This window comes from Zalophus californianus, chromosome 17 (genome assembly GCF_009762305.2).
Source record: "Zalophus californianus isolate mZalCal1 chromosome 17, mZalCal1.pri.v2, whole genome shotgun sequence".
In the NCBI taxonomy this organism is placed as follows: domain Eukaryota; kingdom Metazoa; phylum Chordata; class Mammalia; order Carnivora; family Otariidae; genus Zalophus; species Zalophus californianus.
The window spans coordinates 41,861,084-41,884,507 of NC_045611.1; the positions used below are offsets into that span (position 1 = coordinate 41,861,084).

The following is a 23,424-nucleotide window of genomic DNA, read 5'->3' on the forward strand; positions in this document are numbered from 1 at the left end:
CTGGCTTCATGGCGCTCATGACAGCACGGCAGCTCCGGAGCACCGCCTCGTAGATGGCCTTCTGGTCTGCGGTGAACTTGCCATTGGCCGGGAAGGAGCACGTGATGTCGGAGGAGAAGCAGTAATACTCTCCACCCATGTCGAACAGGCTGTGGGGAGAGGAAGCTGTGAGGTTGGGATGCCCTCCACCCCTCCTCCCCCAGGAGGCTCAAGGACAGCCTGCTGGGCCCTGGGGGTGTCAGGGTGCTGAGCCCGAGCCACCCTGCTGCATCACTGGGGCAGGCAGCAGTATGGGGCCTCCCGCCCTGCTGTGTCCTCATGCTGCCGTCTCGGGAGACCTCCGACCCCAGAGCAGGGTAGCCTGGAGGGAGTGGGGCCGATCCTGCACACATTCCCCTGCCCTCCCAGGCCTCTGCTGGCCAGGCATCTGGATGCCCAGCTGCGGGGCCTCACCTGGAGAATGAGGGAGGGGCAGAGATGTCCCCAGGCCCCGACTCACCATGTGGCCTCCCTGCGAGCATTCCCAGACCCTCCCAGTACTTCCCTGCCCCAGCACTGCTCAGGGGCCTTGGGATGGATGAACCCACCCGACAGACAAGGTGGGCTAAGCCACACCACCCAGCTCTCCTGGGCCCCAGGGTCTGAGTGAAAACCCAGTGGAAGCGTCCCTCTCCCCGCTGGGATGGAACAGACGTGCTCTACTGAGGCGTGAGGGAAGGACCGGGAGAACGTGGCAGACGGCAGTCCTCACGTCCAGCAGGGTGCCCCCACATCCCCTGGGGTAGAGGGTAGGAAGCTACGGAGGCCCTGAGCTGGGGTCTGAGAGCCAGCAGAGGCAGGAAGGTGCTGGTACAGACAGGCAGGCTCCTGAGTCATGAGTCCAGCTCAGCCTGCCCGCTGGACCCCCTGTGACCGGGCCCAGCGCAGCAGGGCTAGGAGGGCGTGGGCTGGGCGTCTCCGACACCTTAGCGGCCTGACCTTGTGCACAGGGCCCAGGAGCCAGGGCCTCCAGGGCCTCAGTGGTCAAGGGCAAGAAACAATCCTCCTCTGCACCCTGCATGCTGGAATGTGACAGGATATGTGAAGGGCTGCTGGATCACCACGCTGACGGGACCCCAAATGAGAGCAGGAAGGGTGTACAGATGGAGCGCCCCCCCCCATCCTGTCCCTCCCCGAGCATCTCAGCAGGCCGCTCAGCAGCAGGCATACAGAGGGGGACCCTTCATCAGCCAAGCATGACGCTGATGGAGACAAAACTAACTGAGGGACAGTATTCTGCTGCGTCCTCAGGGCCAGGTGACCAGAGTCGACGGGAGCTGAGGGGCGGGGCTGCCCTCTGCAACAGTGTCTGGCTCCATCCTCCGAGGGCGGGGGGTGGGGTCGGGCTGCAGCTGCATAGATCCTGACAAACCTGAGCCCAGGGCAGGGCTGTGCTCTCCCCCAAACCCAAATCCTCGTGGTGAGGACAGCCACTCAAACACTGCAGGGGCCACCTGTGCACCTGCCTTTGGGGTCCCAATCCCCCACGCCAGACGACAGAGCAGGGGGTCCTTGCCCTGCCAGTGGAGGAGTCGGGCCGTGTGGCCTGACAGGCAGCACCCGCTACTCCAAAGAAAGAGTTTTAAAGGAAAAGCTTGAATGCTCAGGATCCCCGGACGCTCTGCTGGAATCCAAAGTCCCCAGCCAAGCGCTTTTTCATCTCCTTTCTGATTGCAAAACGCCATAAACAGTGTCAACAGTGCAAAAAGCACCAGATAACACCTCAGGTGATTCTCAGGGGGTGGGGGGAGAGCCCCAAGCAGTATGGCACGGGAACTTCGGGCCGGGTCAAAGTCACAGACTCTAGGGGACCCTGCCTGGGACAGGCTCGTGGCGGGGCCCTGGGCCTCACTGGGGGTAACCCAAAGACAAGACAGGGAGGCCCTGAACAGACACACCCAGGCAGCTGTTCCCCAGGAGGCTCCAGATTCACCCAGGGGTTTGGGTCAACAGCTGCCTGCAGGCAGGCTGACTCCTGGGGGTGGGGGGGCACTGGCCCCACAGAGCTGGCTGGGAGGGCAGGGGACATGAGGCTCTGAACAGGGACCCAGCAAAGCCCCGTACCTGGGGGTAGCAGCTCAGAGCCCAGCGACAGGCCCTGTTCTGACTCCAGCGCTGGGCCCCCCCGGGCCTCAGCACTTCCCCCTCTAAGATAGGGGTGCCACCGCCGCTGTGTCCTCTCGGGGCCGGTGTGGAGGCAGGCATGGGGAGTGGATTTGTGTGGGGCCACGGTCCAGTTCCACTCTGGGAGCAGAGCATTCTCATCTGGGCCCCTCCGAGGCAACAAAGGAACACGGTTTGTGATTTGTTGATTCAGAACGTCCAAGAACGGTCTGAGCAGACAGGACAGAGCTGGGGGCCTGGGCGACACAGGCCCGTGGGGGCCACCCCATCACGGGGCAACCTGCAGCGGCACCGCTGGGGCAGACGGCTCTGCTGGACTGTGCTGATCTCAAAGAAAAACAGAAATAGAACTATTTAAAAAACGAGGAAGCCCACAAGAGCACACTGAAGGCTGGAGTCTTCTAGAGCAGTGGAGATAAGACACTCCTCTGCAGCAGCCAGACTCCTGACGGAGTTCTCCAAACATGCTCCTCAGAAACACAGTGAGAACGTGGGACAGGGGTGCTGGGAGCCCCTCGGCCAGCCTGGCTTTACTGTTCGGACTCTAGAAGACCTCGCTCGTATTTGTTGTGTGAGAACCGTCCGCTCACTGCAGAAGGAAGTGTTTGCCTAGGCGGCCAGCTCCATTCTGCCCAGCGCCGCTCAGGCACGGGGCTGGAGTCTATTTTCGTGCTCTCAGTTCCCTATCTTTCTCCGCTTAAAAAAAAAAAAAAAAAAAAAAAAAAAAATCCTCCTCAGAGTTCCTACACACGTAAGTTATTCAGATTCAAGCCAGTCCGGAATCCAAGGACGAAAGTGGCCTCTTTCATAAATCATCTCCCTCCAGCTCCTCTGTGTCCACTTCATCCGTCCTCCGAGCGCAAAGCGACAATGGGGAATTCGGTCATCCTTTGGCTCCACCGAGCGCTCAGGACCCTCCTCCCCCTGCCTGGGGACACCCACCAGGGCCGCTACCATCTTTGGCCGAGCGAATGCGTGTGATAATCTAAGACATCTGGGGAGCTGTTACGCATCTCCAAGCAATACACTGGCGTCTCTTTGCTCGTATGTGTTTATCTGGTTCTATTTCTGGCCGGGATGAGAGGTTCTGTCTGCCCTTGGCTCCTCCCGGGCAGCTTCATGCCCGGGCTGCCCGCCACCCTTGGCTCAGCAGGGCCCTCCCCAAGCCCCCCTCAGTTCCCCGGGCCCCACAGCAGGGACCGGCCGGCCCACAGGCAGAAGGCCTCCGAGATGGGCCAGGGACAGAGGCTTGGGAAGCATTCTGGGGAAATGCTGCTATGCACATACAAGGCTCTGCGCTCAGCGTCCCGAGCCGTGGCCTCGCCCCCGGCCGCCTCTCACCCAAGCCCGGCTGGCGCTGGGCCTATTCACTAGGGCAGGAGCATTTCAGACCTCAATTCGCCGCCACCCCAGCCTGTGTTCCAGGCAAGGCCAGGGGATTTCTGAGAAGCAGGAAACTCCTGCTTCCCTCCAGACCTCAGCGTGAGAGAGGAAGACGTGCCGCTGGCTTTCCCGTTCGTGTCCTGCAGCGGGCAGCCCCTCCGGATGAGGCACGTGGCCCGCCCCCCAGCCTGCCCTTCCCCGGACTGCCCAGCCCCCGCTGTGACCGGCGGGGCTGAGGCCATCACTTGGAGGCCACAGGCTGACTCATCAAGCAGACCTCTCCCCAGTACGTTCTAGGCATCCCTGCTCCCCACTCCAGTCATGGGTCGGCTGCTCCTGGGGGGCCCAGGCAGACAGGAAAGTTGCCCAAGCGACCAGCCCCCAGAGACCCAGAGCCAGCGGTCCCTGGCACACAGGCTCAGGCCGGGGGCGTCCTGCGTGTCTGGAAAGAACTGTTGTTCCCATTCTACAGACGGCGTGGGGAGAAGGAGAGCTCCCGTGTGGGGCCAAGTCCCCTGGAAGGGCACTACATGGCACCTGGCCCGCTGTGTGGGTGGGACACAGTGACCATCCAGCCAAGCACTCACTGCCACCGCGGCACAGCGGGCAAGGGCTGGGCGTCAGGGCAGTGGCCTCTGCCGGGGAGGGACGGAGTCGTGTCACGAGCCCAGCACATGCTTCGTTTCACTTTTTTGGTCAGCAGTGTCCCATGATGTCTGTGAGCACCCAGGCTGTCTGGACCAGTGCTTTTCAAGCCGGGGGTGATGAAGTCAACTGCGTGGGGTGCAGGCAAGGAACGTGAAGTACACAGAACGGACAGACCATGCGGTGGGGTACCCGGTTCTAGTCTGGGTAGGTCTGCGCATGTGGGACGGGGCCAGAATGTGAAGGTGCTTCTCACCGGGACGGAAGGCTGACGGCTATGACCACTGGTCTGGCTGTCCAGGCTAGCGGGGTCTGTGCCCCCCTGAGACTGTTCTCTTACCCTGAGGCCTGGGCATGTCTTTAAGACCACTGAATCCTTGGTATGGGGCTGCTGGGTGAGAATCAAGTGTTCCTCTGAGGAAACAGCCAGAGGACAGGGGTCAGGGAGCAGGCTCTGGAGGTGACACTCGTTCTCTGAAGTCAACCAGGACATCGGGCACCAGGACAAGTGAGGCCTGGAGGCTCCCTCAGCCCAGCTCCACCACCAGCCATGGGGGGAGCCCCCCTCACCCCAGCTCTGCCACCAGCCCTAGACACTCGCCCCTCCATGGGGCTGCAGGTGCCAGGCAGACATCAGAGCAGGTGGTTGCCGGGAACAGGCAGGACCGTCCCATCACAGCCTATGGGACACCAAGGGGGCTGCTGGGGCCCCGGGTTAGCGACAGGGGGCCCCCTACAGCCTGCAGGCTGGGGGCAGGGTGTCTGACAGCGATGCAGACTGCTGCCCACGGCACGGTGGCCTGGGACGGAGGGGGTGAGGTAGGGTGACTTCCCCCACGCAGTTTAACATCTAGTCCACGTCAAGCCTGTGGAACTAACTGGGAACGAGACAGGGGCAGGAAGGAGCCGGCGGTAATGGCACTGGTGGCAGGAAGGGTGGCCAGCTAGGGAAAGAGCCTGCCTTGACCACGATCCCTCACAGGTCTGTCCCCCCATCTGTGGAAGGAAAGGACGGGGCAGCTTGGGGGTGTGACATGGTCAGCATGTGCCACTGACATGCCGGCAACAGGTCAGGTGTCTCCAGGGGCTTCCCTGGGAGGAAAGCCCTTATTTCTCTAGGCAGAGAGAAGTGCAGCTTCGGTCATCATGTGCCGTGTCCCCACCTCTGCTGGTCAGCAGGGCAAGGCAAGAGAGAGCCAGGGCAACAGGCTGACCATTATCATGGCAAGGAGAAATACAGGCCCCCGACCTCTGAAGGAGAGGAGAGGAGAGGGGGAGTGGACCCGGCATGGGGCTGGGACAGGCCTCTCCCCCTAACTGGGCTGGCTGTCCCCTCCCACACCCTGGAGTCAGCACAGACAGTGGGCCAACAGGGAGGAGGCCAGCCCACACATCCTGAGACAACGCTGCCCTCTTCTGGCCAGTGCTGGGACGTCCGGCGCGCCACCCACTGGCTGCATCCTGTCTGCAGCTGGACAACCCCAGGCCTGGGCATCCTTAGACAGGTGCTCTAGAAGGTTCTAGAAGGATACACAGGGTATCCTACCTCAGGAACCACTCCCCTGCTCCCTGATCGGATGGTAGGGCAGGAGGCAGCAGTGGTTGAGGAGGGGTGTCCCAGCTGTTTTCCAAATCAGGACCCACTGGAGGCACAGCCTGGGCCCCTCCTGCCTCTGCCCCTGGGGTGATCCTGCCGAGGGGCCCCGGGGAGGCAGGAGGGCTGCAAAGGCCAGCCTCAGACCCAGGAGCCCAGCACAAGGGAGGATCTGACTCTGGGTGCACTGCTTCCCAGGGGATTTGAACACAGTGGCGTTTCCTGGTAGCCCATGGGTGGCACACCAGCCCCATGGCTCCTCCACCTGCCTTGGGGACTCTGGTTTCCAAAGCCCAGGCTGGTTCTGGGAAGCCAGGGCAGCCCATGGGGGGCCACATCTGTCTTCACAACATCTGTGCTCACACCCACCTGGCTGGGGCTGATTTGGTGGGGAGGGGTCTTCTGGGGCTCCTACCCAGAAAGAGTGTCCAATGACAGTAGCCACCATCCTATGTGTGAGCACGTGAAGAGCATATGCATTAGCAAGTGTACCACACTCCTACCACCCTGTCTGACAAGGTCTGCCACTTGCCTTAAACGCCTGAACAAAAAGCAACTGATGGTTTCTCTAGAACCAGGGCTAGGAGACAGGTTCCTGGAGAACCCATGAAAGGGCTCTGAGAACCAAGGGCAAAGGCCCAAGAGGCGCCGCCCCCCCGCCCCAAGAGGCCTCATGGCTCTGAGGGAGCTGAGTGCGAGGCCCCCAGGGATCTGAAGCCACATCAAAGTCTGGTTCCCCACCTGTGGCTCATGATGAGCAAGTGGGGCTGCATCCAGCAGGAAGACATGGGAAGGGGCCCACGGAGCAGGCGTGGTGGGTGAAGCAGCCCTTGCTGTTCAGTCCTGGGAAGACAAGGCGGACAGGGAAGACGAACCAGTGTGCCTAACTCACAAGCCCTGTTCCCAGGGCAATGACTGAGGCCTACAGCAGCTTCGACCGGGCTCCCAGGAAGGGGCTGGTCCCGGAGGGACAGAGGCATTGGGGGGGGGGGGCGTGGATCCGGCCAGCCTCACGCCCCACACCTGGCACTCACCTCGAGGACAGTGCAGGGCTGAAAACACAGAACAGGCCTCGGGGTTCAACAGCTATCTGCCTCAGGCTCTGTGGTGCCTCTCACCGCCCGTCTGTCATGGAACCCGCTGCTGGAAGGTGGGCCTCAGGGCCCCAGAGCACAGGCAGAAGCCCAGCCTGCTGGCTCTGAGGACGGGCACCACTGCCCCTCTCACCCGCCAAGGCCATGCTGTGCCAGGCTCCCCACTCAACACTGCTTATTCTCGCTGAATCCTCCCAGAGCTGAGTGTGGATGGAGAAGCTGAGGCTCAGGGTACTGGCCACTCAGGTAGGGAGGGGGAGGGCAGGGGCAGGAACTAGGGACCCTCCACGCTCATCGTCACACACCCCAGGCTCTCTGAGGCTCCCTGTCGGGGGCACGTCTGGGACCGGAGGCAGAGGGATGGAAAGCTGGGCCGCCCCTCAGCCCCCACTCCCACCTTCTCCAGTAGAGCCTGACTGCCCTGGACCAGCTCTGGCCCCAAGCAGCCCCTTCCTCAATGTTCAAATATCTCTGGGGCATTTTCATCTGACTTCAAGGGACTGAGCCCCAGGACCTACCACCAGGCCGACACCTGGAATAGTTGTGCTCTGGGAGACACTCAGCTTCAGGAAAAACTGCACCGTGCTCATCTTTTGGTTTCATACCTTATGATGAAGTATCGTGGCTTTTACGTTGGGATAACAGAGTGATTTATTATTTACTGAACTCAGTAGGCGCGGCAGATCAATTTCAATAAAACAGTGGATTGTAAGTGCCACCAGCAATCTGGCAGTAGCAGTAATCAACAAAACATGTTGTTCTAAATGCTGCATAATAAATTGACTATAATAAACTCATAATTATTCTACTGGCTACATTTCAAAGTTAGTACTAGAAAAATCAAATCACCAATTTGAACTTGGCATTAACATCCATGGGATTCCTGGATCAGCCCTCAGTCGTCCTGCCCTAGCTGCAGGCAGGAGCTGCAGGTGCCACGTGCTGCCAGGAGGGCCGGGGCCACATCTGGGCCACGTGGGAAGCTGATATATGCTGCGCCCTGGTCAGCCCAGCCCCACCCGAGCAGCGGCCAGTCCAGGAACGCAGCTGCGACCAGCCTCTCATGGGGTGAGGACCGTAGTGGGGGCAGATAGAGAGTGGTGAAGTAGCCACTCCCTCTGGGGTGTGCCAAGTTCACAGAGGAGAAAAATCATGGCCACATGGCAATGCCACAGGGCCTTCCAGGAGGCCAGAGCTGGCCCCAGGACAGCCAAAACCCACTGGTATGGCGAGGTCTCTGCCTCTGCCCGGGGACTGGATTCCCACACCCTGGCCTCGTGGCCCAGCCAGAATGGGCAGCACGAAGAGCACCAGGACACAAAAGTCCCTGGAGACACCAGGTGGTCTCTCTTTGGGGCCACCAGGTGGTCTCTCTTTGGTCCAGAGGGCACGGCGCTCCCCTGTCTGCCCTTAGTCTCCAGCTGAGGCACATCTCAGGCAGCCACCCCCCTCCCTAAATCCCTCTGGCTCTGCACCTGGACCTTCCTTGTGTCTCAGTGACCTCGCCTACAGGTTGGGGCGTGGGGCACGGGGCGGGGGCAGGGTGAGAAAATCTACCTGAAGAGACGTCCCTGGGGCCAGGTACAGGGACAGGTCCTGTCAGGGTTTCTGCACACCCTTAGCCCCTATGCCAAGAAGGACACGAGCCACTCTGGGAGGGGTGCAGACACTTTGGGTGTCCCCCTCTGTATGCTCCCATCCCCACTCTACTGGCCCAGACCCCCCAGGAAAGGGCACATGAGCTCAGCCCTTGCCTTTCTGACACATTTCTTCTGCCCCTTCATGCCATTCTGAGAACTGTGTGCTAACTCCACTGACAGAAAAGTAAACTGAGGCTCCAAGAGGGAACTCAGGGGCTTTGTTTCCTCCCAGAAGGTAGAACTGGGCTCTGGGCAACAGCAGCCCTAGCCAGAACAGCCCGTCCCGCTACTGCCCCCGGGGGAGTGCAGAGCCCTCAGCCAGTCACCGAGCCCAGTGTGCCCTGCAGCAGGGACGGACCCCCCCCCCCCCGCCGCCGTGGGGTTGGGTGGCTGTCTGAAAACACTTAGCAGGGACAGCTCAGAACATGGCTCGGGCCCCCCAGTGGATGCAGGCCAGGGCCTCCTGTGTGCAGGTTGCCCTCTTCCCTGCCTCAGGGCTGGGCTACACATGCGGGAGGCCCAGTTCTGGCCGCCGGGCTGCATGGCCGGAACTCCAGCTGGGGAACGGAACCTGGCAGGGCGACACCCACAACCCCACACGAGGCACGATGCTGCCAGGAAGCAGGCTGGCAGGATTCTTGCTCAGGTGCCCCAGCAACTAGGAGCTGCAGGCCCCAAAGATCTGGATGCGACAGTGCGTGCCCCCCACCGCAGCCGTGTGTTGATGACTGTGGCAAGATGTCTGAAGGCCAAGACAGGGTGGCCTCTGGGTGGCTCTCAGTGGCTCTCAGCCCAGGCTTTCCTGAGCACAGGAGACATGTGGTGAGTGAGACCAACCCCTCACCACATGTCTCCTGTGGGCTGGGCTGGCCCTGCCTGATGTCTGGGCGATGAGAGGAGAAGTGGGCAGTGCCCAGTGTCCCTGAGTCAAAGAGAGAGCTGGTCCAGGTCAGCAAGGCACACACAGACCCCTGCCAAGACCCGGCGCAACTGCCCAGAGAGGTGCGGCCTGTGCTCAGTATGAGCCCTCCACCCCCGGGGAGGGGGGGCGTGAGCGGGAGTGCAATCCTGCCAACAGGGGAGAGTCCATCGGGGGGCTGAGGGCTGCAGATCCTGCCCACATCTGCTTGGTCGGGGCTCTAGGAGGTGCCCTGAGCACCTTAAGGTGTGCTCAGGAAAGCCCCGCAAACAGTCTTGAAGGTCAAGAGCCACCTCTGACCTCCTGAACTCATGGCCATTTATGGATGGCTAAGGCTGGCAGGATTCAGAGGGCGGGAGGCTCCCCAGGGGTCTTCCCTGCGCCAGACTAGGTGCCCGCCCTCCTGGTACCGAGACAGGTGTGAGTGTGGCGAGTGCGGGGCAGGAGCTGGGGGCCAGCTCAGGCCCCCTCTGAGGCTGTGCCTCAGCAACCCCCCACCACCTGGCACAGGGTCCCCCGCACCGTCTCTTGGTGCTTCCCTGGCCTTGCAGAGAAGGAGCCATGCAGGTGGGCAGCCCTGGTAAAGAAGTCTGGGCCCAGAGCAGACCTGGGGGCCTCACTGTGCTCAGCCCTCTCAGGGTGGGACCAAGAGGCCCTCCAGTCAGTCCCCCTGGAGGTGGAGACCCCCCCGCAACCCCGTGGGTCACATGCAGAGCCAGGGCAGGGCCGGCTCGGGGCTGGCCTCACTCACCACATGTCTCCATCCTGGATGGTCCGGTCATTGGGGGCCCCGGCATGTCCATAGTGCAGCACCGCCGAATTCTCGCCACTGCGGAGCACCGGGGGAGGTCAACAGCCCATCCTCACCAGGATGTGCCCCTCAGAGACACACCCACGGGGATACATGCAGACACGCAGACACGCACACAGCCGTGCACACCCACAGCCACAGGCTGCCCCATTCTCAGGGGCAGGCCCCGGCCCACGAGCAGTACCATCCCCCGCTCCAGCAGAGGCCCGGCTGGGTCAGACCGTACAGCTGGTGGCCAGCCTTGTGGCTCACAGCTCCCATGCTGACACGGCAGGGCTCCCCCAGATGAGCGCTGTGTGGGCAGATGCCCTTGGGGCGGGGCATGTGGGACTGGTGGGGGGACAAGGGTCTGAGGCCCGGGGAAGGGACCCCGAGGAAGCTGTCTTCTCCTGGTTTTGTGGGGGGGGAGGCCCAGGGGGAAGGGCCCGGACATGGCCTCGCTCCTCTACTCAAGCTTGCTTCCCTGATGAGCGATGCCTTTAAGAAAAAAAGGACTTTTAAGTCTGTCCAAAGGAAAAAAAAAATCCCACCTGGGTGTAATATTTATGGCCCTGTTCGGGAGTCTCAGGAATCATAAAAGTAGAAATAATGATTTTTCTCTCTATCCACCAGAGAAGAACATTTCCAAAGACTGAGACGTTCACATGTATTATTCATGTGCCGAGGACGTGCGCATCAGCAGAGCTGCTGGTTCTGTCCTGGCTGGGCAGAGGCCAGACCCTCTGACCCAGGGTGCAGAGCTGGACGAGGCAAGCTAGGGTGCACCCGGGAGCCGAGGGGGCCACCCCCAGCCAGGGTGTGCCCCTCAGAGACACACAGACAAGCACACAGCCGTGCACACCCACAGCCATGGGCTGCCCCGTTCTCAGGGGCATTTGAACCCCGTGGCCTCTAAGCACACTCAGCTATGTGCAGCTGACACACACAAAGCCCCCCCTCCCAGCCACAATGTGCCGCATGTGGGGGGACACCCCGCACCACAGAGACCCGGACCCACCCACCGTCGGGATGTTCCCTACACAGCCACACTGACGGCCACACACACACAGACACGGAACCACGGCCTCCTGCACCGACATGGCTCCTTCTGCCTCTGCTGCAAGCAGAAGCCGTCACAGTCCTAAGTCACACCCTGGTCCCCACATGCTGCCTGTGTGCCTGTGTGGAGGGGGAAGGAAGGCTAGCCAGCAGCCCCAGGGGGGCAGCCACCCTAGAGAGGGTGAGGGAGGGCACGGCAGCGAGTGGGCTGGCTCCCTCCTGCGCCCCGCATGGGCCAGAAGCCTTAGGAGGGGAGAATGGCTTAGCTTCAGTGGGCATTGCTGTGGGCATGGTAGCAAGCAGGTGTGTCCAAGTTCAGGGGATGGGGAGGGGGCCCCCACCTTCCCACAACCTCCCCTCTCTGTCATTCCCACTTACCTGCCACAGATGCAGGTGTAGGAGCTGTGGCGCATGCCCCCCCGGGAGTAGCAGTAGTGCTCAAAGAGGCTGCAGGGGAAGAAAGGACGTCAAGACGGAGTTGCCAGAGGATGCATGCCCCCCGCCCCACGCAAATCCTGGGCCCAGCTTGGCTTGCTTGGCTGTACCCGCAGCAAGACCTGAGCTTCCCTGCGTGGCTCTGCGAGGCTTGTAGCCCGGAGCCCAGGGTCGGCGCAGGCCACAGAAGCAGAGGCCAGTGAGGAGAGGGAAAACAAACAAGAGGTGCACCACCTCCCATGCTGGGGGGCCGCCCAGTGCCCCGGGCCCATCGGGAAGTCAGCCCTGGTCTTGCGGGAGGATGGGCTGGGGCAGGGGCCACCGCTGTCTCCCTGGGACTCCCGTGTCCACTGGCCACAGCCCACCCCACCACGAGGGGCTGGACATGAGCTCTCCCAGCCCCGAGCTAGCCTCAGATGGCCCTGGGCCTGACCCTGGGGAGGGGCACAGGGAAAGGAGAGCAGAACCGCTGGGCACTGGCCTGTAGGACAGGGTCGAGGGGCAGGCCCTCACAGAGACAAAGCAGGGCAGAGTGGTCTCTGGTTGGGGGCAGAGGGGGTGGAGAGAGGCAGGGTCTGAGGACAGGTCCTCCTTCTCCTTCCTCAGGCCAAGCAGCAAATGGCCCCCTGGACAAGCTCCCACTCTGGGCAGGGGAGGCAAAGATGAGATCCTAGAGGGAGTCGCTAGCCCCCAGGGTGAGCCCAGAGCCAGAGCCTGGGGAGGCCTCCTCCAGGAGCACAGGATGTCAAGGTCAGAGGGTAAGGCACCCCTGGCAAAGGCCTGAGCCCTGCCCCCTGCCCTCCTGGGGCAGATCCTGCAGATGACTACAGAGGCTGATGGACCAGATCAGCCACATGAACACCACCTCAGGAGTGCTGAACCCTCGGGGGGTGTGGGCAATAGCTGAGAAGCAGGTCCAGGGGGCCCCACCCCACCCACCGACCCCCAGGGCAGGGGCCCAAGCACAGGGCTATGCCACTGCCCCCGTCCTCGGAACACCAAGGCCGCCCACGGGCATGCTGAGTGGCAATCCTGCCCTGCTCACTTGAGGCCTGTTTCGGGGAACGTCTGTATGGAGGAGCCTAATCTTCCAGGCGCTGTAAACACCAATTACGTATAATTGTTATGATTGGGTATTAAGTAGTTGTCACGCAGGAACGGTTCTGCTCCGTTCAATCGGCTTCCAGACTTGCTTCACAAACCTCCCAGGATAATTGGGTATCTGTGAGTGAACGATTTCCTCAACAGAAAGGATTTCAGGAACTGCCAGGGAGGCAAGGAAGGGCACACACTCCCCCCCCTATCAGTGCCCTGTATTCACAGCAGGGGCACTCTGGGGCTGCCACCAACTTCCACCTCTGTCCCGGAGACCACGGGGGTGGCGAGACCAAGTCACAGCCCCGTGTGCGGCTACAGCCCAGCCGGTTCCTTCCTGGGGCCAGCTTTCCAGCGCCAAGCCCCGGCAGGCAGCCTCTGATACCAGGGCCTCGGACACGGGGCCCCCCGCACAGCAAGCCCACATGAGGGGAGGACGCCCGATGCACCATGGAGCTGCTCGGAAGACCCAAGCCTGTCTGGACAGAAGCAGATCTCGGGGCCGCATGGCCATTCTCCAGGGGCTAGGGACAGAGGGCCTCTCCTGGGGCGGGGACAGGCAGACAACTGTGGGAACAGCCAGGAAGGCCAGGCCGAGGGACAGCCGTACCGTGTGCGCATGCGCACATGAATAACCAGGAACATTCTGCAGAGGCCTGAGGACACGGGGTGGGAGGGCGGCTTCCCTCCCCTACAGCCTCAGCGGCCTGCATTTCCTGGCCGTGTCCTCTGCTCAAAAGAAACAGCCTTCATGGCACGCTCCGGCTTCCATTTAAGAAAAAAGCACTTTAGGGTAAAAGGCACAGCTTACAGAAGCACTAGACTGAGTGAAGGCTGACCCAGTTTTCACCTGCGGATTGCAGCCCGGCCCTGGGGCAGTTTCTAGCCACAGGAAGAGGAGAAACGCCAGAAGCCGAAAAGTCACTCGAGCTGCAAATGACTTGAAGTTCTTCAAATTGGACTTCAGCATCTAATTTTGTTTGAATTAACTTTTTTGACACGATGTGAGGACCAACTGGGGCTTTGGTGGCAATAACAGGCAAACACAACAGGCCCACGTTTTCTGCTCACGCGCCTCGGAGGTCCCTCTCTCTGGGCCCTCAGGCCTGGGCTGTGGACACATGCAATGGTCATGTGTCCACATTGAAAGATGTGTCCCGCGCATTTCTGGTTCTCAAGGGACAGGGGTGCTGAGCAGTGCATGCTGCAAACTGGGGCCACATGGGTGACATGGAGCTCCTGTGGAGCCTGGTAGGAGCTCGGTCAGAGCTGCACCCATCCCACTACACAGCTCACAGACCAAGGCGGTGATAGAAGGGCAGTTGATAAAGACCCCTCTGGAACTTTATGGAAAATATGGCCAACTGTGAACCAGATGAGGATCAGGTGACCCATAGCCAGAGGGGCCTAACTCCTGAAGGACATAAGTCTACAGCCAAATTCAGCTGGAAGCTACCCATTGGTCCCTCTGGAGCCAGAAGGAGACAATGGCAGAGTAACTGAAAACCGGAACCAGAAACCGTCCCACCTCCCCCACTCAAGAGGTGCTACATGAAAGACAGTACGTAGAACCACGTTCATGGGACAGGAAGGAAGAGGGAGCTGCCAGGCTTGGGAAGCTGGAGGCCTTGGCTTTCACTGCCATGTGGGGACAGGGACAAGGCCTCAGGGACATAAGTAGCAGAAGAGAACGAGACCCTACCCACACATACAGCTGCGGCCTGGGCCGGGATGCAACCTCAGCAGAAGGGCAGACATGGAGAAAATTCGCCAGCATCAAAGCAGGCCATCAGGGAGCCTGCCTGGGCTCTGGGGAAAAATAAAATACCAGCCTTCCGTCAGAGTTCATAGTGTGGGTCTCTCCTCCGTGGGGTTCAGGGTCCAGCGTGAACTACCTGCATGGTTTGGAGTGACACAAAGCCAACTGGGCGGCCACAGCCTCAGGCCAGCCAGGGTCTGTGTGCACGCTATGTACACACACACACACACACACACACACAGAAGATGAACTCACAATCTACACTTCATCCACAAGAGTTGTCAGACCCCCAAGGATTTCTGATAACAGAATTTCAGGGACTATATGCACCTATGAACTGACACCTAACCACAGAGCATGAAAACACAACAGGTAGTTCCTATGAAGAACCATAACAAAACTTCTGGAAGTGACCAGTCTACCCATCAGCAGATGGGGGCAGGAAGCCAGGCAGCAGGGCCAGGAGCCCAGAGATCACCTCCGCCCACTCTTTCATCTGTGACTCTCGCCTGTGTGTCGGTGTCCTGCGGGGCCTACCCACCCCGCTTCCTCCTGCTCACCTGCGTGGGGCATGGGGTGGGGAGCACCCGACCAGGCACCAGGCACGTGGCCCGGCAGCAGGGGGTGCTTCCCGATGCACAGAGGCAAGCCGGGGTCTCATACACACCTGCCACAACGTGGTCCCTGAAGCTCCCCCCGGCATGGCCGTGCCTCTATCAATTTACACTCCTTGCCTATAAATTTCTCCCAAGCAAGACACGAGTGGAAAATGCTTTGTCTCCAGGCATCAGAGAGAACCTTTCAGTCACCTGGGAGAGTCTGTGCTGTGAATAACGAGGTGGATGGAGCTACTGCGGCGACAGAGGGGCAGGCCCATTTGTCAGTGCCTAGAGATGACGAATGGGGCAGGGAGAGCAGATGCCGAGGCCCAGATCTGCAGGAACGGTGTCTCTGGGGACAGCACTGGGGCCTCCCCCGGGGCCTGCACGTCCAGCCCATGGAGCCTTCCTGGGCTCACGGCCCAGCTCCTGCCCTCTGAGGTTTATCACCTGATGAGGAGATAGCCATGGCCCTATAAAAATGCATCAGCTGCCCAAGATAATGGCAGAAGGGCTGCCTGGGGCAGAGAGTGTCAGCGAGCTATGAGCACAAGCGTGAGCGCCGGCAGATGGCCCAGCTGGGGAGGCGAGCAGGGGCAGCATCAGCCCCCTCCTGATGCATGGCGGTTCCGGGGGATGCTGCGCCAGGAACAGGAGCGTGGAAAGGAAGATGGGCAGGCCACTCAGCTGAGCTGCGGATCTAGGAGAGTGAGTGGTTAGGACACGGGGTTTTCGTGTGCAGCCGAGGCACTCCAAGCTACACGCAGGGTCCTCCTGGGCCAGGTGCAGTCCACACCCACTGTTACTGCGGTCCCCAGCGGGTGCCCCACATTCTCTCCTGGCAGAGGCAGGCTCCTTGTGGCTGCCCCCCACGCCCTCAGGCCTGTGGGTTCTCCACCCTGTGCCGTGTCCCGTTGTCCTTGCTCTGGGCCACGTGCCCAGCCTCCCGGGGGCACCGCTCAGTACTGACACTGAAGCCAAACCCCAGCTCTGCCACGTACCAGCTGTACGGCCCGTCCGTGTCTCAGTTTCCTTGTCTGTAAGATGGGATAACAGTACCTCCCACAGAGCTGCTGTATCACTTCTGTGATATGACACACAGAAAGCGCATGTAACAGTGTCTGCCACATCCTGAGCCCTACAGGCAGGACACATCAGCTGTTACCACTGTGGTCGTTCAGGGGCCTCAAAGGGCGTGCACACAGCAAGGACCCCTTGAGGGAGGCCGGGCTTAGTCAAAGAGTCTCTTGTCCTTTAAAGCCAAACAGAATCCCTCTGTGGCCCGGACCCCGGCGCCCACACGGTGCAGTGCAGCCCCCCGCGCAGGTGGACATGCACCGCCTCCCCAGGACAGACGCGCACACGGGCGTCCCCTGACACCGGGCGTCTAGCTGCCTCTGTCCCCCTCACGCGTCCAGAAGTCTCCCCTCCTTAGGGAAGTGCCCTGGCCTCGAGGAGTGAGAAAGGAGGGAGTGGGGGGGTCTTGTGATGTTTTGGGGCTAATGACTATGTTCTGTGCAGTTATCACAGCACTGAGTTACTTCGGATTCACATTTATTCTGATTAATTAACTACCCTTGTTTTTTGGATATAAACGACAACCAGGTAATGAATGGGACAGGCCTTTTGGAGACCTGAGTACTTACTAAAAGAAAATTCTCGATAGTAAGAAAACCACAGTCCCACAGAGAGGAGCCCCGAGACTCACCTGGAGGCGAGTGGAGTGTTTTCTTGTTTTCCTGCTTCCCCCAAGTGGAGGCAGCAGCTAGAGACGACTCGGATCCAGACCCCGAGGAGGGGTCTCTGCTAAGAGTCAGCAGCAGGAGAACAGCTTGCCCACGGAACCAGAAGCACACACCACATTACTGTTGCATTTCCAGGGAAGGGTGGATGCTATTCCACTCGCTTCTTCTGGGGGTGATCAGATGTCGTCAGAAAGCACCCAGCAGAAGAGCCCCTATCCCGCCCTGGTAATCACTGCCACCCATCCCGGGCTCTGCCCAAATTCCCGGGAGAGCCCCAGCTCCTGTAACCGAGTTCTCTGTGGGCCTTCTGAACGGCGGGTTCCGGCCTGGGTGGTGGTGAACCGACAGGCAGCCTGTCCCTCTCCTTCCCAGGCCCCCCAGGGAGGAAAGACAGAGAGCAAGTGAGGGAGCCACCACTGAGGCCTGAGAGGGTTTTAAATGAGCAAGTAGCACTCACACAGTTTGTCACCAAGAAGGGACTGACCTGGACTAAACCTAGACATGCATTATTAACAAAACTGGAGCTCACGGCACAGCCTGCAAGACTCGGCACCACCTGGGACACGGGCCATATGCAGTGGCTGCAGCGGCCGTCTCCACCATCAGCAGCTCCTTCTGCCAGAGGCTCGCCAAGTCCCCTGCCGCTGCCCCACCTGAGTCCCCGCCGGGGGACAACGACACCTTCCCACCCAGGGCCTCCCATAAGGCCCTGCCAATAAGAGAAACCGATCAGCCCCCGGCAGCCTCCAGCGTTGTCAAAATCCTTCGGGGGTCGGGGGGAAGGAGTGGTTTTCCTACTTTGTGGGAAAAAGGCCCTGCAAGGGAAGACTCCACCCAACCGGAGGCAAGGGTGGCAGCAAAGACAGGGTCACGGCAGGAAGACGAGGAGCACCAGAGAGAAGCCACTCACTCTCTCCCCAGGAGCGGCGTTATCAAGGTACGAGATAATTAGCATTTTAATTGGATAATTGGGAATTCTAAATTGCCTATCTTGTATTAGGCATAACTGAGGACATAACATGACATTCAATTAACAAATATTCCTCTTTATCCTTGACATGCTTGATTAGGTTGAATTTCCGAGTTCTTTGGTATCAGCGACGGGATAAAGCCCCGGCCACGTCAGACGGCTAATAAATGCAAATCATATATATATGGAAAAGATTTTAGAAATTCTCTACACAAAGGGAAAAAAAAAACCTCACCCAGAATCTTATCCCCCAGAGATAACCTCTGTCAAATATGCTGTTGAACATCCTTCTAGGCATTTTTTTAATGCATAAACACGGATTTTTAAAAATAATAATGAGCTGTATGTTAAAATAATAAAACCTTTTTCAGAGCCATTTTTTGACCGAAGTCTGACGTGCATACAGAAGAGGACTACGACCATAGGGACCCAGCACGGTGACCTGCCAGAGTGAGCACGCCCGTGCACTCGGCACGTGGGGCCCCTCCCAGCCTGTCCTCCCTCCCGCGGGCGCCTGACTTCCATCACTGCACGGGACTTCTGCCTCCTTGTGACCTTTGCGTAAAGGGAATCAAACAACAGGCCCTCTTTGTGGGGCTTCTTCTGCCGCTCCCATTGATGCCCGCAAGACCCGCCCAGGTGGTGAGTAGCTGGCGCTGCTCCTTCTGTTGGTAGCGTTCCACTGGCTCCGTTCTCCTACTGCCGAACATTCTGGCGGTTTCCAGACTGTGGCTATCACGAACAGGGCAGCTGTGGACACGCTCGTCCGGTCTTCTGCGGCAGTGTGCACGCACCTCCACTGAGCATACTCTGGGCCTGGAAATGCTGTATCACTGGATTTTGTATCCGTTCGGCTTTAGCAGGTAACTAACGCCAGGCTTTGTAGGCGGCTGTATCAATTTATTCATTGGCTCATAACTCCTACTTCACGCCTGTGCATGGGGCCCCACTGAGCTCAAAAGGCCCCCCCACCTCCAGTCCTGAGACATTTCTCTTGCTAAAGCAACATCATGTTCCCTTGTCCATAAATACATGTCTATATTTTTGGGGGGCACTCTGTCCAGAATCTGACTACTTCTCCCCCCTAACGCTGGTGCAGGCCACCTTCTTCTCTTGCAGGTCGATGGACACAGTGGAGTAGCTGGTCTCCCTGCTTCAGCCCTTGTCCCCTACAGAGGGCTCCTTTGATGATCTAAGTAGGAGCACACAGCATCCTGGCTTCATTTCCCTGTCCCCTCTAATCTTCTCCATCTGCCTCCCTGCTGCTCCTGGGGCTGCCGGGCAAGCTCCCACCGCACAGCCACCAGAGGAGCCCCATTCTCTCCTCCTGGAATGTCCGTCCCAGACATCCATAGCTTGCTTTCTCCTTCAGGACTCTCCTCCAATGTCCCCTTCTCAGGGACACCTGTCCCCAGCTCCTTGGATAAAGTACTCCCTCCCCTCTAGTCCTCACCATGACTTTCATCCATCCATCCATCCATCCATCCATCCACTTGTCCTTTCTCACCTCCATTAGGTGGGGTTTTGTCTATTTTGCTCGCTCAAGTGTCCCCAGAGCCCAGAATAGTGCCTGGCCCACCAACACCTCTCCGCACATGTCTGTTGAGTGGTTGCGTGGGCAGTACCACAGCCTATAATTTACTCCCCCAACTTCACGCTGTTGGATAGCTAGGCTGCCTCCACCTCCATCTCACGATGGACACCCGTGGCCATATGCCTAAATTCCTAGAAGGAGAATTACATGGGCACATTTTCAGTCTCCGGGCCCGTTCTGCCCAACAGACCCCAAAAACGTTCATAAGGATTTTCAGGGTTTTGAGCGGCGTACCATGGGGCCTGCCTGCCCACTCAACTGCGAATCTGGCAGGCAAAACCAAAAAGTACTTCGTTTCATCGATTAACTGGCAAGTTTACATGTTTACGTCCTCACAGTTCTTCCTTTCTGAGTGGCCTGTTTCTTTTTTTAGAAAAATGAATGTTCATCTTTCTCCTATTGATCCTTAAGGGATTTATATATGAAGGACACTAACTAGTGGTTTCGACTATCATCTAGGTAGCAAGCAGCTGGCCCATTCTGACCCTCTGCAGGACCTTCTTTGCTGATTTCCTAAAAGAATGGCAGGGCAGTGGGGGAGGTGCTGCCGACGACAAGGGGAGGACTGACCCGTGCCCTTCCGGAATGGTGATGATATACAGGAAGACAAAACCTGGAGCCTGCAGCATGCAGCTTAAGTGGAAAATTCTAGGTGTGTGAATCCAGACCCCTTTGGGGCTGATGCTCTTGAACAAGTGAGAGGGCCCCAGCTTTGGGAGGCCCAGGGAGAGCTGTGTAAACACAGCCACTGCCAACAATGTGCCTTCATCTGGGATCAACATCTGCTCACATCTGACCCAATCTCACCAGCCCTGGCTGACGTCGGCAATAATAGCCTTTTTGGCCCCAAACCAAAACCATCCCCCCGCCTTTAAAAAACGCACCAGGCCATCCTAGGAATCATCCATGGAGGATCAATGTATGACCAGGAAGGGATGGAGGGAGATAATTCTCATTTGACACAATCCAGAGGCTACTTTCCCTCTCAAGGATGCCTGCACCCCTTCCTCCCCTCCCCAGGAAGGTGCAGGGGAAGGACGCCGGTATGCGGGGAGCCTTCTGGAAGAGCAATAGCTAGCATTTCCCAAAGCATGACAGAAGTCCATGAGATGACATTAAGGGACACACTGATACACGTGTTCTAGGCACTACCTATTTCTTTTTAAGTGTTCCATTCCACTTATGGTAAATTATACTGAGTTTCACTCATGACAGGGATATAAAGCTTTCTTTTAAAGGACACTTAAAGGAAAAAAAAGTAAAGAAACTAATAAGCAAATAATACTACAAGTGGGATAAGAATTTGGCAGACAGTGTGAGGGTGTTACCTGACTGATGCTAGATGATCCTGATGTAAGGCTTCTCTGAAGAAAAACCTGATTTTAGTTGTGGGAGTACCTTGGTCCGGAAGCTCCCTGAGCACTTGACTGTCTTCGGAAAACAGCTGGTGGGAGGGACTCAAAAGAACCCAGATTCTTTCCTATACTCCCCCTTGCTCCTGTCCCTGGCTCAGCGGCCTCAGACACCCAGCCAGTGTGGACCCTCAGGGCAAATGCCAAACGGGGCCCTCTGTCCTTAGCACCCGGAATGCTGAGGGGGTCTCAGGGGACGATGCCACCGCCAGCAAATCTGGCTAAGGGTCTGGGACAAGCAGATGCCAAGTTCTTACCACGCTGCTCGGCTCTGCCACCGAGTGAAGTCAGGGAAGCGCTTCCCTTTGGCCTGAATCCTGGCTGGAGCCTGACTTGGCAACGTTTCTGTCTTCCTTTATTTAATAGCTCATCATAAAGCCAGGTCATTAGACGGAGCCTGTTCAGGGCAAGGACTCTCCCAAATGCCCACGTGGGTCCACGGGTGCCCAAGTACCTCGGGTGCCCAGTGGCCACCCCGCTCCGCCTGCGGTGTCCTTCGAGGTACCACCTGCCACGAGGCCCCACTCCACAAATTCCTCCCACCACCCGTGGAAGAAGCAAAACTTGGAATCCTTCACCACGAAGGTGCTTCCTAAACACCAATCCTGCAGAGCATGAGGGTCCTGGATCCCACTCGGCGTGGCCAGAACAGGACCCCCTCATCATCCCTTCTACAGGAAGAGAAGGCTATGCTTTTTAAATCCCTCCAGTGGGTCTGTCTTTGTTTCTACAGAGCCCAGTGCTACCTTATTTCCAAACATCAAATTTCTTTCTCAGCCTCATAATCTTAAAAGTACTTCACAAATTTGCCGTTTTGGATAGAATTTTCTCTGGAAAGCACCGTTTTATATCAATGCCTCTCTAAAGTGGCGATCCGAAGCATCAGCTGGCTCTCCGCAACCCAGCTCCAGCTCTGGCCAGCCGTCTGGGGCTCTCCTCTTCTGACTCAGTCACCTTCTGGGCCCCACGTCCACATTTTCTCTCCCAACGGCCCTCCGCTCAAGGCTCTGACACCAGCCAGGCCCAGACGCGCACAAACCATTCTAGGTATTCCAGGCACAGGGCACGAAATACAGGGAACCGGTCCCCTGGGGGGTCAGGGTGCCTGGGGCCACCTCTCGGCTGGAGGACCCAGGAGAGCTGTGTCGCTGTAGCCCGGGATCCCGGCCACCTACAAGAAGTGAGAACGATGGCCACCTCACCAGGTGAGCGCTACCCCAGGTACCTAAGACACAAGATGTCCTCTTTGAGAACATTCTCCCAAGCTCTGGGGAGCCACAAAGCCCAGGTCAAAGGCAGACTGTCAATGGAAAGAGGCCCAGACACCGTCCGGCAGGCCTGGGCGGGCCCTTGGTGGCAACAGCCCTCTCCGCCCTGCAAGTGCTTGCATTCCACGGCAGCACCCTGGCTACTTAGCGTGGGCTGCCAAAGACCCTCTCCTAACGAGCCTTCGCGTCCCCGCTCACAATTCCAAACGTTATTTTAGACACACCTGGCTGAAGGAGCAAAAGCAATGCTATTTATCACTCTGGAAGTCTTTATCCACTTAAGGTGATGAATGGGAGAGCACCCACACCTGCCCTATAGAAAGATCAGCCCTGAAAAGAGGAGACGCTGCCAGTGGGGGGCATTCTCCAAGCATGGAGCCAGGTGGGGTGACCACGGGGCAGCGGGCTCTACTCTCCAGGACCCCAGGGCCTCAGCACCAGCTCGCGCCACACGGGTATGAGGTGGCTGGGTGGTGGGGGGACAGTCATGGGTGCTCCCCACCTGTCCCCAACATGTTGCAGGATGTCCACTCTGGGTCCGCAGGAACAGGTGAGGCAATTTAAGAACTCACTCTCATACTCTGAGCCTTTCCCCTGCTGACTTCCCAAAGGTGCAGCGTGGGTTCCTAAAAGTACTCCTCCAACCTCCATGAATTAAAAATTTTGGTAACTTAAGCCTATTTATCAATAGCTAATTAAAAAGGTCTAAGTCCTATGATGACAGGGTGATTAAAAGGTTTTTGAAATAATCCATTTTTAATTAAAATGCTACCCTCTCTTGATTTCTGGATAGATTCAAAGGAAAGCTTTAACAGATGTCTTGTTCTCAAATACACATTATATAAAGCCAATAATTAAAAGTCATGCTTTTAATTACATTTTAATTATTCTTTGCCTATTGATGCAAAGTTAAATATTCTTTCTTCCTGGTACGAATACTGCTAACCAAAGCCAGCAGATGACCAGCAGGAACTGTTCCGTGTGCGAAGCCCCGTTTCAGAGGGTTGTATCATGAAGGTGCTCTGGAACTCCTTGCCCTCCTCCCGGCAGATGGCTATCCATTTCTGGTGAACTGCCTGGTCCAGAGGTGCTCTCCTGACTCCTGGCCTGGAAGAGTCATGCTCCGAGGCCGAAGCACCAGCGATGTGATGAGGGTCTGCATTTCCCCTCCTCCTGTCCAGCCACGAGGCCAGGAAAGTCTCGTGGCTTCTCCATCCCCTCCCTGCACACACTGGGAAGCGTCTTACCAGGGGGACGCAC

General features: G+C 58.4%; 1 protein-coding gene across 3 annotated transcripts in view; it reads right to left on the bottom strand.

Moving 5' to 3' along the window:
• Positions 1 to 23,424, bottom strand: part of PEPD (peptidase D) — a 111,714-nt gene that overhangs the window by 12,571 nt on the left and 75,719 nt on the right. For 2 of the 3 annotated variants that reach the window (XM_027618943.2, XM_027618944.2), the window contains exons 10-12: positions 11,666 to 11,734; positions 10,190 to 10,267; positions 1 to 149 (exon numbers count right to left, since the gene is read on the bottom strand). In XM_027618943.2, the coding sequence (XP_027474744.1) occupies positions 1 to 149; positions 10,190 to 10,267; positions 11,666 to 11,734 (296 nt within the window). The remainder of the gene's footprint in view (positions 150 to 10,189; positions 10,268 to 11,665; positions 11,735 to 23,424) is intronic. The other variant, XM_027618945.2, reaches the window with a different exon arrangement.